At 41.4% G+C, this 18,551-nt stretch overlaps 1 protein-coding gene across 1 annotated transcript in view; it reads right to left on the reverse strand.

The window, feature by feature from the left end:
- Nucleotides 1-14,155, reverse strand: part of LOC146063032 (uncharacterized) — a 54,750-nt gene extending 40,595 nt beyond the window's left edge. Inside the window, exons 1-5 of the mRNA XM_083175043.1 lie at nucleotides 14,003-14,155; nucleotides 12,936-13,135; nucleotides 10,757-10,919; nucleotides 7,620-7,769; nucleotides 489-649 (exon numbers count right to left, since the gene is read on the reverse strand). Coding sequence (XP_083031169.1) covers nucleotides 489-649; nucleotides 7,620-7,769; nucleotides 10,757-10,919; nucleotides 12,936-13,115 — 654 coding nt within the window. The 5' untranslated portion in view covers nucleotides 13,116-13,135; nucleotides 14,003-14,155. The remainder of the gene's footprint in view (nucleotides 1-488; nucleotides 650-7,619; nucleotides 7,770-10,756; nucleotides 10,920-12,935; nucleotides 13,136-14,002) is intronic.
- Between the last annotated feature and the right edge of the window lie 4,396 nt (nucleotides 14,156-18,551).

Here is an 18,551-nt window from a genome sequence, read left to right on the forward strand (position 1 = left end):
TAAATCATTGCACATATTTTGTAATTTGCAACGCCAGAAATTAGAATCCCAGATACCTAAGATGACCCTACACCAAGGGCGTAACTATCATAGGTGCAAGGGGTGCAGCTGCTACGGGGCCCAGAGCTGAGGGGGTCCATCTTTACTGCCTAAGTAATATGTTTTACATACCTTTATCAGTTGGTAAATGGCCCTTACAAACTTTTGCTATGGGGCCTACTGATATCTAGTTAGCCCGTGCCCTACACTCTCCACAAATTGAGAGATATAATACAATTTTGATCACATTAGAACTCCATAAAAGAGACAATCTTTCCTGTCCTTTGTATATGATCGAGTTAATTGTATTCGGCTGAACCCCCACATAGATTACTGAATACATTTGAATGATATCTTGATTGGGGCCATCATAAAAGTGCTGTGAGCATTCACCTGTACAGATCTCCCAATTGCCTTTCCCCCTTTCTTTTCGATATATAAGTGCTTACCATGGCCATTGGGGTACCAAATAGTTTGGTATTTTCATTGACTATTTTCAAAAGCCTCAAGAGTGTTGGATCTTCATAATCATACCGATGGCTCAGTATTATGGAAACAATTATGTTGGCAACAGCGGCATTTATAACCAAGGTATTCTCAAATGGTTTGCCTGGAACGACAAAGAAAATTACATTTAATAATACATAATCACAATTAAACAACTTAAAGGAGAATTAAATTTTTCAAATAATACTTCTAATTAAACTAATATCTGACCTAGAAATGTATTTTTAATGTTATAATTGTGACCCCAGAAAGAGTAGACTAGAGGTCCATGTAATCTGGGGAAAATATTGTCACCAATCATCATGTCAACTCTTCTCATGTGATGTTCTCAATGTTTTGAATTATGTCAACATAGTTTTAATACTATTTTATAGATATCAAGAATAAAAATAAAGAGTCATATATTTAATATTGTGTGGCCATTGTCTGGTGTTTTGGGTGTTCTCTTGGTGAGTGGGTATTTGCATATTCCCTACTCTTAAGGTGCCCATACACTAGTACGGTTTGGGCCAATTTCGCACGATCTAGAAGGATTGGGCCCAGAAATTGCGATACATTGCACAAGAAAGAGCATTCCTGCTGCCCGGGAAGTCCCAGGCGGCTCGGGGGGTCGGATGGACTATACACTGTTGCGATACATTGCAGTAGTGTATGGCCACCTTAAGACCTATGATTGTGAGTGCACAAGACATAAGTCTATAGTTTGCATGCGCAAACGCCGACCATCGAGGTTGGGGCCGATCTTCAATCGACCCACAGAGTGAAGACAGCACAGTGTGTTTCATACTTTATCAAACAATGGTTCAAAGAAATACATCACATGGAGTTTTGCCATGGAAAATATACTTAAGCAGGAAAGCTTGTAGAATATAACAGTCTTAACCTACAGTAGATGGTGTAGAGAGATCCATAAGTACCAATGGTTTGAGTGCTGAGCAACACGTGTACTGTATCATACATGGTTAAGTGTCAGGAAAAGAAATGTGGACAGCACTGCAGACAGCATATTAATATGTGGATCTAAAGAGAAGAATCAATCTGAGAATGGTAAAATATCAAGTTATGCAAATGCAGCATACTCAACAACTATTGTCTGATAGTGCAAGTAGTTGATTACGAGGTGGCTACAGTTATGATACAAAACAATACCTCAGTTTGAAATCAAATACAGCCAACTAAACTACATGTGTAACGTTCCAATCATATTTTGAGAGTAATGCATTACTCACAAAGGGGCAGATGGATTAATTTTTAACAAGAGATAAATGTCTAACTGCCATGTTACAGGCTTTGTTTGAAAAAAGTCAGTAAGGCGCTGATTGGCTGGACGGTTATCTCTCTTTATCACCCTTGCATTTATCTCTTGTTAAGGCTTAATTCCACTGCCCCAATGAGTGAGAAATTCAGAAAATTCTATTACATGTGGTATATACTGTGTGACTCCAAAGCAAGGTAACAAAGCATTACAATGTAAACAGAGGAATGTGAGAGCTCTGCAAAATATTAAATTAAATGGCCAAGATAACTTGACCCTCAGGGTGAAATTAAATAGGATGAGAGATTCAGAAAGTGAGAGATTTGGTAAGAAATCTCCAGGTTTTTTTTAAAGCGGCAATCATTTACACTGTAAAACCAAAAAACTGGTTTTGCAGTGTAAATGATTGCCACTTTTAAAAAAACTGGAGATTTCTTACCAAACCTCTCACTTTCTGAATCTCTCATCCTATTAAATTTCACCCTCAGTGTCATATGCAGCAAAAATATTGTTGGTTTTCATAGATTGAATTTAAATCCTCTAATTCATATAAACCTCGTCTTCCCCAGATCTGAGCCCTTTGTCAGTCTAATTATATAGATATTATGCTTGCAAGATTTAATTCTAATTGGGGAGAAGGGTCTTTTGACCTACCTTGGTAGATTTACCCAACTGTAAATAGCTATTCTTACCTCTTTCTCATTTTTTCTCACTTTATTTACCGCCGCCTCCTCCTTTTGTGTCTGTGTTTCTCTTCCCCCTCTTTGCAATTTTTGCTCTACTTGGGAATTATGCTTTTGATTACTATTTCCTGTACATCAGAAATTTCAGTTTCATTCTCTTATGATCTTTTACATGCCGCAATTTACTATTATCACATGCAATTGTTTATTTTATGCTATCCTCATGAAGTCACTTGATTATTCATTTTCTACACTTTGTTTTGGATTATTCATTGCTGTGACTATGGTATTTTGTATGAGTGTAAATGTTTTTCTTAAAAACAAAAAAATAATAATATTGTTTTCACAGTATATTGATTCAGGGGGTACAAGACATTTCAGATACAATGCGGACTGGTTAACCATATGATTTTTTTATTACCCCTATTCAATTTCCCCAAATTAAAAAAAAAAAACTGGTTTAAGGCAAAAATACATAGGTCCCAGGATAACCAGCGGACCAATGTACTTTTGAGGACAAAAAGGGCTCTTATTACAGATTTGGATACACCTGCCTGAGGCATGGAAAACAAACTACTAATATTTGCCAATGATCGGGGCTAAATGAATAGCTTCCAATGAATCAATTAGCTGCGGTAAATTAATGCAGTTAATTGAATACCGCCCTAAGGACCTTATTCTGATTCTGCTCCACACATAATGCTGCGAAATTCGCAGGATAAAACGCCACCTGCCACTTGCACATCCCCCTGCCCCCTAACCCTGCCAATTTCCATGCATGGCTGCAAATGGATATTTTGCAAAAACATCCATTCGCAGCCTTGGGTGCGGGGCCAAATCATTCAATGGTCGCTGACCAACTAATGATTTGGAAGGTGCACTCAAAACTAAGATAGTCTTAGCTAAATGTGCTCCCTGTAGGGGAACCGGGTGGGCAGCTGACATCTGCTGAAGTCAGTTTCCCACCTCCTGCACCTGTGTCACTGACTAATTTCCACTGCTAGGTGCTCGCTACCACCGCATGCCCCCCACTGCTAGGTGCTCGCTCCCATCGCATGCCCCCCACTGCTAAGTGCTCATTCCCATATGATGGTGCATGTGCAGAAGTAACACATTGCTCCCCGTGTGAACGTGTTGGGGGGGGGGGGGGGAGCAAGTGAATCAAAATAAGGTCCTATGTCTTTGAGATGTTCAAAATTAAAAGAGCATTCCGGTGAAAGATGAAAGCAGATGGAGTCATTACATGCTATAAAGTTGATTGCAAAAAGCTACATCCAGAAGTACTGTAACTGGTTACAATAATTTCCCTAAAAGTATAGTACACTGCAGTTGGTCATTGCCATATAAGCCTTGTATAACATGCCACTGTACCAGCTAGATTTCAGTTCAGCCTTCCTAAATGGTGAATTGACAGAGCACTATAATGCATACAGTACCTCCCACCTGGGGTTGGCATTGTCCAGTGTGCTTAAAATTCTCTCTGAGTCCACCCCGGATAGCTAGCTTGTACAGGGGACTCCAAATTGCCCAATAATCAAAAGGATGGTGTGATATGCTACACTAATTATCATATTGAGTCATGGTAGAAGCGTCATTAATGTTGGCCATTTCTTCTTTGCCTGACCAGATGTCAAAGTCTTGGTGCACTGAGTTGACTCCTCATCAACTCACCCCATGGGTATTTTAGGAAAGGTCAGTTTGTTCCATGCAGCAGCATCTACAGAAGAAACTGAAGTAGGAGATATTGTAAAGTCATTAACATGAGCTGTCAGATTGCTGGCATGGAGCTCTTTGCAACTCTGAAGATCTGTCTCAGTTGTAAAAAAGATGTTACATAAGACTTTACCTTAGTATATAGCATGCTAGCCAACATGTAGTGGTCCAATTGCAAGATCTTGAAACCATTGTGTCATGGTGAAGTGAGCAAAGAAGTTGATCTACAAGTCCAACGTACTTAGCGGAATCACTTTGTTTCATTTCCTCCTTCAGTTTCTCTAGCTGTTTTTCAAGTAGTTTTATGGGAATGGGAGGTATTTGTGTATTATCTGGGTGCCCAATTTTTTCATTGCATGCCACTACTTAAGGTATGCGATGCGATTTTTCATTGTAAAGACACGATTTTTAATTGTATAATTACCCATGGGTGATTTCATACCCCCACTATCCAACTACGCATGGAGTTGATTTTATATAGTGTGGTGAGCGCAGCGAGCCACCGAGCCTCACGGGGCTCGCTGCGCTCCACACGCTTCGGGCTCGGTGGCTCGCTGCGTTCGCCACACTATATAAAATCAACTCCATGCGTATTTGGATAGTGGGGGTATGAATCACCCATGGGTGACTATACAATTAAAAATTGCGTCTTTACAATGAAAAATTGCATCGCATGAATTGTATGCCACTATATTGCTTGCGATGCGATGCAATGCAATACAATGAAAAAATCGGGCGCCCAGATATTACACAAGTACCGAATGGAATTACTTGACTCAAGCTGCCATTGTTTGAATTTTATTAGTTGCTACTTTAAATGGTTTCAGTAGCTTGCATAAAACAAAGGGTTACATTTACTAGAATGTGATTTTATCGCACTTTCTAATTCGCCCATTATCGCACTTTTTAAAATCACATTTTTTTTGCCGCAAATTTGCATATTTAATGAGGTGCGTATTCCGGAAAAAAAGTGCAATTAGGTGCGATAATGTGCACATTTTAGGCATGAAAATGTGCGATTTTAAGGAATGAAAATGTGCAAATTTGAGGTAATGTGCAAATTTGTGTTTATATTAAAAAAAAAAAGGCGTGAGGTCCCCCCTCCTGAGCATAACCAGCCCCGGGCTTATTGAGCAGGACCTGGTTCCAAAAATACAGGGAACAAAAAGCACAGGGGTCCCCTGTATTTTGAAACCAGCACCGGGCTCCAACAGCCCGCGGCGTCATGCCACAGTGGCTGATCAGCCTTGGACGGGGTACCTGGAGGAGTGGGGACCTCCCCAATAAAGGGGTCCCCCCCAGGCTTCACCCGTCCAGTGCTACAGAGGCTGATAGCATCATTGGCCGATGCATCTCCATGGAGATGCATAGCTCAGCCAATCAGGGCTTAGCTATGCGTCTCCATGGAGACACATCGGCCAATGACGCTATTAGCCTCTGTAGGTCTGAGACAGCACTACAGAGGCTGTTATCTACGCCGGAGAAAGCTGGCTCACCCCTCTATCAGTGCGGGGTGAGCTGGCTCTGCAGAAGAGAGACCAGCGCTGGATCCTGGAATGGTAAGTATATTGGTATAAAAGCGAGGTGTGTGTGTGCAATAAAGTTATACTTTTCTCTGTGTGTGTGTATTATTTTAACATTCTTTTTTACAGGTGGACTACAAGTCCCAGCGGGCCCATTAATGCCCCGCATGCTGGGACTTGTGGTTCTCCAAGTCCCAGCATGTTCGGGAGGTCTGCTGGCACTTGTAGTTCTCCTGCATAAAGCAATGTTAGGTATGTCAGATTTAACCCTATCAGGCCGGCCTCCACTGGCCACGGACGCCAGTGACAGCCCCGGACGGGGGGAGTCTGGGGGGGACCCCTTTATTGGGGGGTCCCCATTCCTACAGGTACCCTGTCCAAGTCTGACCAGCCATGGTGCTTAAGTTTCGGCCAGGGGACCTTATTTAAAAAGTGTCCCCCAGATTTTTTGTCCCCCAAATTTTTGGAACCAGGACCGGTCCAAGAGTATGGGTCTGGTTTCAGAAATACGGGGGACCCCTATGCTTTTTGTCCCCCGTATTTTTGGAACCAGGTCCGGCTCAATGAAAAACACTTTAATACATTTAATCTCAATGATCTGTGCAGGGTTCTGGCCAATTCGTATATCAGAACCTGGTCTAAATGTTTTGCAATTTTTAGACACATTTTCCCAAATTCGCATCTCATTAAATATGCAAATTATATATTTATCAATGTGCGATTTCGCGCCAAAATCTGCGGTTCTTGCAGTTTTTTGCACCTCATTAAATATGCGAATTCTGGGAAAATTGTGATTTCTGAAGTTTTTGGTGAAAAAAATGCAAAAATCAATTTTTTTGCATCTCATTAAATGTCACCCAAAGAGTTGAGGGTGCTGGAGTAAGGTACATTCATTAGTTTCTCCCTATGTTACAGCTTCTTGTGTATGTTTTAATGACTTGTTATCGTTCCTCCATTCTCTGAAGCATTTAATGTGTGTAATGCCATATGGTCTCTACCTCTTGCTTCCGATGGTATCATAGCAAATGGAACTGATGTTGCAGCTGCTGCAATATTTTACAATCAGTTTATGAATGACGGAAATGTCCAGAAAATTTTCTGAACAACCAAACTTATTGTGTGGTTAAACCACAGCGTCTAATGAGCCATCACAAAATGTCCGCCCCCATACAGAAGACAGTTTTCTGCTGTATTGAGGCGGACATTTTGTGACAGTCCATTTGATTAGAAGCAGAAGCCAGAAGGGGATAGGGGAGCGGGGACCACATAAAAATCTCCTGCGGGTCCCGGGCAGTGACAGAGGCATTACAATAGCCCCGCAGACCCTGGCGCCCACAACTATACACGCCCCCCCCCCACCACCACCGCGGGGTAATCAAGATGTACAGATGGAGTACATTCAACTCCAGTGCTCGCCAGAATGTCCCCGCTGGCGAGCCCTGGCTGATAGGGACTACATCTGACTGGGATGCGCGAGCGTCTCACACGCAATTCTATCACCAGCCCCATCCTAAATGAGGCGGGCTCCATATGTAAGTCCCCACACACTAGGAAGATCAGAGATCTTAAGATGTTCACATGAATTTGCCTTGAAATTTTTTGCCCGTCCTGGACAAAAGATTTCAGGCAAGTGCACATTTTCACCAAAGATCCGATGTGCGTTCCTATTGATCTTTTGCTAAATCTTCTGATCTTTCATGCAGCATGTAAGATCAGAAGGTTTAGCAAAAAGATCAGCGGGAGCGCGCATCTCATCGTGATCAGCTGATTTTTGGCCAATTTGCGGTCAAATTGTCAGATCGGTCAAAAATTGGCTAAAAATCGTTCTAGTGTGTGGGCAACTTTAGGTGTATTTAATACCTGTACAGGGTGCAAAAGTAAAATAAAACAGTCACTGACCTTTGTAGGATTTTATCTTGTCCGCTAAACAACAACTTTCTTCACCAATCTTGCTTTCGATTGGTTGCTTTCCCATCCCGAAATCTCGTAGCGTGGAAAGAGTGAACCGTCTCATCACTTTCCAGCTTTCATTGTTAGAAAATATAACTCCTGGGTGGAAGGAACAAAAACATTTCAATATTTAAATTTCAAAATGATAAAATTAAGATGCAAGGTGGTTCATTTAATGAGACAAACGCCATTACCCTAAAATGTAAAGTACAGTAAATTGGGATCATTTTATCTGCATCTGTATGTTGAGATCTGCCACGTTTGGATGCTGGTGACTTGTCTAGAGTGAAAGAGGACGGTATCCAGTACCTCCCAATAACACTCACTCCATTGTTCCTTGCTAAAAGCCAAACACGGTACAGTTCCAACTTTTATCACTTAAAGTGGATTTTTATTCCGCATGGAATTCCGATATAAACCTAATAATAAATATGTTTATACCACTTAAAAGAATATGTGCTATATTTTTATTTTCTGATATCCTTTCATATGTGTATGACCACAAGCCACTTTGCAACTAGGAGCTACTGTAAGATGGGTATTCAATCATGTCCAAAATCATTGCCAGTAAAATATCTGCACTTTTTGCCTATTGTTCGACTCACTCTATTCAATCCCTAGACGAAAAATCCAGCATGAGTGAAAAAAACGCAGAAATCTGCAAATTCACGTGGCCATGGCAAATATTTGTCCGATTTCTCCTGTTTTTGCAGCCGTTTTCATCCCTACTGATTTGCCCCCCCCCCAAAAAAAAAAAAAAAACGTGAAATGGCATGGGCAAAAATGTACCCAAAAATGGGTGAAATCATCTGTGATTGAACACTGTTAGGTGAATCTTTGCCATTTTTTTCACCTGGTGAAAAATTTAGCAAGGATTGAATACCCACATATGCATTCCAAAAAGAGGAGCGTCTATACGTCATTTACTTCATGAATACGTATTTATGATTCTCGGGATTAATCAGGTGACTTTCTTCCAAATTATGGAACTGTTATGCTGTACGGATCAGCATTGAATTTATGATTACTACATTATTTTGTTTTCTCCGCTTTATATTGAATATCGGCTTATATTCTTTTTCTTGTGCCCATGTTTTTTCACATATTTTATTCTCTAATTCTGTACTGGGGAACCGGTTCGTTTTATCGAATGACATTAGGTTGAATGTCATTAGGTCGACCCCACTAGGTCGAATGTGTAAAAAGGTCGACATGGGTTTATGTCGAACTTCCGACTATGTCGACTGCCATTAGGTCGACTGGGGTTAGGTCGAATTGCTCTTTTTGGGGTTTTTTTGGCCGAAATGTCAACAGTGTTGACTTGGACACTGTTGACATAGTGAATTGGACCCTCGCATCGCTCGCTTCGCTCGCGATGCTTCGGGCACGGTGGCTCGCTTCGCTCGCCACAGCTTTAATAACCTCCTCCACGCCCTAGTGGATGGTAGGGCATGAACCACCGCCTGTCGGCACATGTCGGCACCAAAAAAAAACCAAAAAGAGCAATTCGACCTAACCCCAGTCGACCTAATGGCAGTCGACATAGTCGGAAGTTCGACATAAACCCATGTCGACCTTTTTACACATTCGACCTAGTGGGGTCGACCAAATGACATTCGACCTAATGTCATTCGATAAAACGACCGTATCCCATCTAAAGCTATGGTCGCTGATGAAAAGGAGACACTCTGCCGGGGAAAGTCGCTAGTCACCGGGAAGCCGCTGGTCGCAGTAGCATTCTTAAGTGAGCGCTGGTCGCGGGTGCGTGCTCAGCAACCATATCTCTGGCTATTAATGCTGAAATCACATTTGGAAGATGTCACCATTCCTATAAATGTTGTTAATATCACACAATGGGGCAGATGTATTAAGCCTAGTAAAGAGATAAAGTCGAGATAAAGTGGAAGGTGATAACACACCAGCCAATCAACTCATAAATGTTATTTTTCAGACAAAGCTGATTGGTTGTTGCATTATCACCTTCTACTTTATCTCCACTTTATCTCCACTTTATCCATCAAATGATTTTTCTCCATTCTCGGATAAAGGTAAGTCTATACATACTTTTATCCTGGATGGAGATGGCTGAATTCGGGGCCTGGGGGGTGGGCGCTTGCTTTATCCCTTCAACAGGCTTAATACATCTGCCCCATTGTTAAATCATGCTCACTGGCATTTATCTTAATAGGCCACGTTTGATGTATTTGGTGGAAAAGGTCGTTCTTATACAATGTGTACTTCATTCTGATGAACATAAGTTTTTCAACATTTTTGGGTAGTATTCTCCAATTCCGATTTCTTGCAAGGTTCCCGGCTGTGCTAAACACTCCATCTGAAAAAGCTACAGTACACCAATACTACTTTGCACAAATTTGTGTCAGGTGGAAAAAAAGACATTAAATGTGGCCATAAATCTAGGATCAGGTATGGTTGCCAAAATATTTTGAGTCAATAGCAAGATGTTACAAACCTTTTGGAACAGACAGAGCAAAGGAAGAACTTGAACTAAGAGTCCATCATACAATACTTAGCAGAATAACTTAGATCCAGCTCTTCCTCCAGATTCTCTAGCTGCTTTTTGTGTAGTTTGCCTCACTCATGCTGTCAGTTAATTGGTGGTTTCAGTGGCTTGAATAAAACCAATAGTATATTTTTCAAAGGCAATGCACTTTGTACCACGGTCATGAAGCACTGCCTCCGGGGTCTGGCTGGTCCTCTAGTCTACCGCTCTCTTTCAAAAGACTGCTTCTGACTCCTACCCCATTTCTTTGTTGGCCCTCCCCATTTTCTGATATACAGACTGTAGGGTCCTGGTTATAGAGCCTTTTTCAGTAAAAATTGTAGGTAGCTCTGTACTGAGAAAATGGAACAGGGGCTATATTGTGAGCAATGAGAGAGGACACAAACGTTCCTACTACCAACTAGGAGTATGTATTATTATTATTATTATTATTATTATTATTATTAATAATAATAATTATAATAAAATAATTATTATCCATCTAACCACAGTGTATGAAAAAGCAAATAGAAACCTCAACTTTAATAATACTAGCAGTATCAATTATTTATATAATCATGATTACCATGTCCTTTAAATGTCTCATCGAATAGTGGCACACTTGGTCTTCCAGAGAACTCATCTGCGCGGTTTACAAGAGCATCTTTCACCGTCTCATATCCGGCCAGGACAACAATCTTCTCCTCTCCTAGTTGTACACTGTACACTGAGCCGTACGTCTCCGAGAGCTGCAAATCCACATAAGAACATTTATTGATGTACTGTACATTCTAATTCCATGACTAAGCCTTGGTTATTATTGCAGTGTCAACATCTCTTGTAATACAAATATAAACTGAGTTGATCCCAGATCTTGTGACCTTAGGTGCAATGTCCGCGATATATGATCCCCAGTAAGTGCTGGTTAATTAAACTCTAATCCAGAATAGTTTACGTACTGCATTATGCCATACCACTTGACCTGCACTCACTGCCTGGTTACAACCAATGCCCTTCAACCTAGGGGTATATAAGGTTGGAAAATAACAGCGCTCTGTGCCCTAGATATTGTGGTCACGCTCCCATTTCTGTGTTCCTGGTCTCCTGGCTCGGCTGTGTTGCCTTTTTGGACTATGACCCTTGGCTTCACCCTTTGATTTCCATCGCTCGGTTCATGACCTTGTACTTGGATAACCCCTTGATTACAAGCAACATATTCCTAACACTTTACCCAAATACTAAACTACTGATGGTAGCAAATATTGATATCAAGATATCAATAGGGCACTTCACAAGGCAGTGGTTGGGCCAAGCTGCTGTTACAAAAAAAAAATTGGGCGTCACTCCCAAATAAACATAGGTCAAAAAAACTCAAAAACATGGTAAAAAAATCCATGGTTTCATGAAAAAGGTAGACACATGACAAGGTTGACATTAGTTTCACATGATTTTTTTTTTTTTTTAAAACAACATGTCACTTACTTCACCATCGATGTCGGCATAGAGTAAAAATATAATAGCGTGCTGTGTGTAGCGAGGTACCGAGCCCAACGCAGGGCAAACAAATCAAGCTATGCAAGGGTATATGTTACACTAATTGGGGGTCCATGTTGACAGTTGTTGACATTGACACAAATAATAATGTGAACAACTCATGCCGACTTTTTCATACGGCTGCCTATGTCATGTCGATGTTTTGACCAGGTTGACCTTTCACGTATTGACCTTTGACCCTGTCGACTTATTGAATGTTGTTCTTTTGGGTTCCACCTGTTCACTGTCTATCTAGACACTGTGGGGCAGATGTACTAAGCCTGGTGAAGAGATAAAGTGAAAGGAGACAACACACCAGCCAATCAACTCCCAACTGTCATTTTTCAAACACAGCTGATTGGCTGGTGCATTTTTGCCTTCTACTTTATCCCCACTTTCGGGGTGATTCTAGTTCGCTCTCTAAGCTGTGAAAATTAGCTGCTTAGCGAGCCAACCAATGCCGACCGCTGGGCATGCGAATGCCCGTACCCCGTCACGGTCCGCACACACATTTGCAGAGTAGCGTATGAGGGCAAAATTATTGGTACTTATGTATTATCTGGGCTCCCATGTTAAATGCACCCCATTTTTTCATACCCCTACTATCCAACTACGCATGGAGTTGATTTTATATAGTGTGGCGAGCGCAGCGAGCCACCGTGCCTGAAGCGTGGCGAGGGGACGCGGTCTCATAAGAAAAACGGGAGCCCAGATATTACATAAGTACCAAATTATTCGATGCTTGCCGACCTTTGAATGATTTTTACCTTGCTCGCACATTTAATTCAGCCTGGTCACCCCCGGAAGCCAGCAGCGGCACACCAGTGCTTGCGTGGGGACGCCCAGCGTTTTCTCAGATGCACCCACCGTTTTATGGCTACGCCCAGGAAACGGTGGGAATCCCTTTGCAAACGCCTGCCACCATCCCCCCGTGCAAGTGCCACGGCAACTATTCAAGTTGGCAAAGGCGACCGCACAGAAGCCCTGCACATGCATATAGGCAGAAAGATCGTTCCCAGTTGCGAACACACCGGGGGCCGAAGGAACTAGAATGAGGGTCTTTATCTCTGCACCAGGCCTAATACATCCGCCTCACCCTGTGTAATCCACAGCCTCTAACTGACCCTTATGTCTGCATTCTGTAGCAGTCACCTTCCAGTGCTTGTACCCATATAAAATCATAATTTAACCCCTTCATTACAGCAGGTGTATTATAGTAAATTGAATCTTACTTGGTGAAACGTCTCATACGGTCTCTTCAAGTCCATATTGTGGATGTTTCCAATAATCGGTAATCGTTTGGGTCCAGGTGGAAAATTCGGATAAGTGTTTCTTTTGCGTCCATAGTAAAGTACTGCCACAAAAACACACAGAATAACTGACAGTACCGTGACTGGGTCGGTGACACCCATGGCGGCAGCAACGCTTTCACCTGTGGACACAGTAAGTTGAATATCAGTTTGAGGTGTCATAAAGAGGGGGGTACAAGTTTTGGGGTGGTGTTAACGCTCTGGGGTGTAAGCACCAGTCTTCAGCTATCCTTATTATCCATCCCTCCTGCCATCTCACTTCCACACACGGAACAATCCAGGCAAGGAGTGCATGCTGATTCAACAGAACTTAAGGGTAAGTCACTACAGCAACATCTGCACTTGTAATTGACTTATTCTGACACATCCTTGCATCTGAGGTATCGACGCTACAGCCCAGAAGCAAGAGACCCACAGAACTCCCAGCCACAAGTCCCCCTGGTTTAAACATCTCTCTTCGTGGGACAGGTTACTCAGGTCAACAGATCAACACCGGTTATTTTTCACAACACCCAGCCCACAGTTTTTGCCCACTGCCAAAGATCACATTACCAGTGACTTCAGACATTACCTATCCTTCACGGCAACCCCAGAGCGCCTGCACCACCCCAAAACCTGTACCAGATTCTAACTAAGGAGGGAACAGGACTCCCCTCTACAGGTGCGAGCTGCTAAGGGTTCAGCCCCCTCCCCACCCCCCCACCCCCATCCGCATCATACGCATTGGCATTAGTTCATATGCTATGATCTGCCCCTTCAACCCCTTCAGTGGCAGTCCCTGACATTTTCCGGGCCAAGCTGCGGTGCTGCAGCGGGCAGTCCTGGAAAATTTCCCACCGTACCAAGCAGAATAAACCCCAGTATTTCATTTGCAGAGCCCTGAGCGCTGCACTTCATCTGCCAATGCTTCAGAACTTCTAGAATACAACAGCGATATTAAATAATACCAATCGGACTTTCTATATACTGGATGTATAGCAAGGACTCACCTTAGCTTCTGCAGAAGACGCAGTTGGAAACTTTCAGCAGCAGAAGACTCACCGACTGTGCGCTGAAGACTCAGTGAGTCCGTTTTATCTGCACCGTATTTATAGGGAAGCTCTAACACATAATAATATCAAAGGTATTACGGGTATTAAAGTTCTCTCACCCAGAGTAAACAGTTTCGCAACAAAGTTTGGTGCAGTGGCCAGAAAAAACATTAAAGGTACAAGAACAAAACAGAGATAATGATTTAGCATAATTGTACGGGACAACCATGGTGCGCAGGGCTAAGCAGCTTTTTGGGGCTAATTCAGCACGGATCGTAATCGGAGACATTGCAGTTGTCTGCGAGTAGATAGCCGCTGCCCAGAATACTGCCCCGTGCAAATTTGTGAATGAATTGTGAAACGATCGCAGACCGCTATCCACTCGCAAATAAATATGCAATTCCTGTACCATTTAAAGGTTTCTGCTATACTTGCTGTACATTTGAGTAACTTTGAGGCTGACATTAATCTGCGACTGAGACAGACTGATTGAGGCCAGCGGTGATGTCACAGACCCTCCCTTAAAATGCCTGAACATGCCTGCGTTTTTTTTTCTAACACTCCCAGAAAGCACCCGGTTACCCCCCCCCCCCCAGTGCGTTTCCAATCCTTACCTTCGCGCATGTGCAATGTGTACGGTACACATTTGCAGTCATTCCATAATCGCTTGGTTTGCATATTAGCTGATTAGCGATTCATGCTGAATTAGGCCCCTTGTTAGTAATTGTGCTGGTCTATTATCATCAGTATTATTAGTATTACTATGTACATTGCTGTATGTAGTTCTTCTCCTGCATTAACTACTCCTGCTCTCACCATATTTTTATACTTGCCTCCCTCTCCAGATTTTTGGGGTGGTCTCCCATAGCCCCGGAAGAGTAGGTAGCTCTATCGCATCCTGCCCACCACCTAGTGAGATTTCTTAGTTGGATTATTTTGTATTAAATATTTGGAATTTTAATATACTTCTAATTGTGTGCACTCTTTTATAAAGAGAAAAAAAGAAGCAGCGCTGGTACTACAATGAAGGAATACACAGAACTCAATTAATGTTATATCGATTCCTTTATATACAGTACAAGAGAGTCCGGCACAATCCTCCAACAAACGGTAATACTTGGGTGCCTCCAAAGGGGTATAGACATTCCTTTATATACGAATATATTAAAACAATGACATATACATGTACATTAAAATAAAGAATAAAAAAGGGAAGGGGGGGAAGGGAATTCTCACTCTCAGGATGGACGTGGGTACTCGGTCCATTAATGGGTAAGTGCACTTAGCCCAATGGCTGGTACTGGAATGATCGCTGCACCAAATGAATGGATGGGAAAAGAATGGTCACAGGTCCTCACTATGACACGGAATCTGGATCTTTTGCAGCTGGAGGATTCTGCAAATGAAACGAGAGGATCTTTGGACATTCACCAATTGAGTCCCCCCAATATCACAGAATAGACGCTGTGCGCATGCGCACAGCATCTATTCGCGGCTGAAAACGAGGACGCGGCTTAATTTGCATAAGCCTAGCCCTCATTTGCATGCACCACGCCCCCTTTTCGGACGCTCTGATTTCAAAAAGTTGGGAGGTATGTTGTTTTAATATTTTTGTATATAAAGGAATTGATATAATATTAATTGAGTTATGTGTATTCCTTCATTGTAGTACCAGCGCTGCTTTTTTTTTTCTATTTTGAGCCACCTGTCCTAGTGACAGCCCCAACAGGGAGTGACTACCCCTGTTACCAAGCAGCTGCATAAGGGAGACAACCCATACTAAAGGCGCCCTCCATATATTCTCTAGTAGAATATATATTTGTTTTTCTTACTCTTTTATAAAGGTTGACAACGACCTTTGAGGTTATTATGCAAATCAGATTTACTTATAGGCACTGTTATTACTGAAAGAACTTATCACTACAATTTCTGTTTACATTTTGCACCTGAATATACATTATTAGCTATGTTGGTTAATTTGGAGTTTGCATTTTTTCAGTGCAGCTATTAATTTATTGGCTTCTCTTTCAACCCTTGTCAGGAATCCTTGGCTAATAACATTGTATTCTTTTATGGCCTTTTCTCTTCTCAGTTGCTGGAAAAACAAAGTCTTCTGACTCTTGCAGCATCAATTGTCAAATGTTATCATTTTTTAAATAAAACAATTAATTATTGAATCACTCAATCAATAAATGAACTGCTTTCTACTATGTATACCACCTGTACTATTAATGCCATAATGTTTGCCACTGTTGTGTGGCAATTCTTTATAGATGTTCTGTATTGTTTTAAACTGCCTTGTGTTTGTGCCGCTGCTCTATTGTAATACATTTACTAAAATGGGAGTTCTGTTGAAGTTGGGATGTTGCTGATAGCAATCTATTATATTCTAGAAGGTGCTATAAGAACTGGAATCTAATTGGTTGCTGTGGGCAACATCCCATCTTCAATAGAACTCCCCTCTTACTAAATTTACCCCATTGTGTCAAATACAGTATGTGAAGGTTATATTTATGCACAATAGATTAAGATCTGTATACAGTATATTCTTTATTAAATCTTGGTGGTTGGAAGGGGGGGGGGGGGGGGGTGCAGAGAAGATAATGGGCCAGATGCACTAAGCTTCAAAAGTGATAAATTGGAGATTAATAAACAGCCATCCAATCAGCATTTACCATTTACAGGTGTACAAACATAAATAAATATATATATATATATATATATATGCATTGTCTATTCATGTATACTGTTTTACAGCAGCCTGCCTCTATATAATGTGTAATACCCCTATTAGGTTAAACGAAAGCTCTTGGGGCAGAATGTAATGCTGTAATGTAATGTAATGTAATGCTGCCTTGGTTTGGCGGCAGTGTGGGATGCCGTCCGAACTCAATTTTTATTTTTAAAGGGGCAATCACTTACAAGGCATGATTGCCCCTTTAATAAAACATCCAAGTTCAGCCAGCCAAATATAAGTAAATTAATCCTCGGGTTAAAAACATTTTCTTTTTTTAATTTTTAAATTTTATTTTCATATGACAACAAATAACATATACAAAAAACAAAGATCAACATAGACCTTAACACTTCTTCATATTGATATTTACAGTTGACAGTTACAAACTAGACATATTAAAAGCATCCATACATCCTTCTCCTTAGTCATTTTCTTATTGTTTCTCATGGTTAATGTGAACGGTACCCTTTTAGGTTCTGTGGGATATTCAACCATTTTATTTATTTATTTTAATTCCCATCAGTCATCTATCCCCACCAGATTCATCCTACCCGGCTTTTAATAGCCTAATTACCTTAGCCTTCTCAGTTTACTTTATTTAGTGCATTGTGAATACATAGGCGCTTCTGGCTTCCTGTGATACATGTGAAGTCTATCTATCATTATTTTCAACCGACTTAATTTATTTTATTTACAAACATACATACCCCCTTTTACAATCTATTAAGACTTAAGGTCTATCTATTGTGTTGTTCTTCCTATATTCTTTGTGCAGCCTGTCGGCATTTCTCACTGCAACCATCGATTTCTTTTAATACACTTATCTATATTCAACTCATTAGTGTAGTGCTATTTCCTATATATTACATTTACCATTTACCAATAGTGCTTATAACTTTACTCTATCGTGTGGTACTGAGAATAATACCATTCCCCCCATATATCATAAAATTTGATTCCTTGCCTTCTTTTTCGTGCTTCATAGTGCAATTAACCTCGTTTATCCACTCTTTAATGCCAGGCCCTTTCTGTGCCATCCATGAGCGGGCAATTATAAGTTTGGCTATTGCGCACAAGTTGGTCGCTAACTGTCTCTGAGCTGATGACATCTGGTTTTCTGGCCATATCCCTAGTATAAGACCTAAGGGGTGTAGACACTGAGCCGGGACTCCAAGATTTTTAAGGGCCCCCCCGACTCCATCCCAAAAGTCCTTCACCTGCCCACAGTTCCAGAGAAGGTGCCAGAAATTGCACGGTTGATCACTATTCCCCTCCCTACATTTGGGACATCGACCGTTTTTATTTTGGGAAAATTTACATATTCTTTCGGGAGTCAGATATATCCGATGGGTGATATTAAATTGTACTTGTTGGATCCTACTTGAGTTCGTGGCAGTACTCTGAGCCGCCTGCGCCCTTTTCCATTGTTCTAAAGTTAGATCTGGAATGTCAATAGACCATTTTAAAAGTAGCCCCTCCATTTCTTCACACTGGGTCCTATCCATTATAAATCTATAACATTTGGATACCACCTTTCCTGTGCCCACTTTACTTAGGAATTTTTTAATCGGGGATTCATAAATCTGTTGGGCTTTATCTCTGTTATATTGTGTGAGCGCACTTCTCATTTGTAAAAATCTGTAAAACATACTCTGCGGAAGATTAAATTCCTCCCGCAGTTGAGCAAAGGATTTAATAAGGTTACCCTCATATATTTGTCCAATGGAGTTTATATTATACTGCTTCCAAATTTTTGAGCCTTGATGTAAG

This window comes from Crinia signifera, chromosome 3 (genome assembly GCF_055691185.1).
Source record: "Crinia signifera chromosome 3, ASM5569118v1, whole genome shotgun sequence".
Taxonomy (NCBI): Eukaryota; Metazoa; Chordata; class Amphibia; order Anura; family Myobatrachidae; genus Crinia; species Crinia signifera.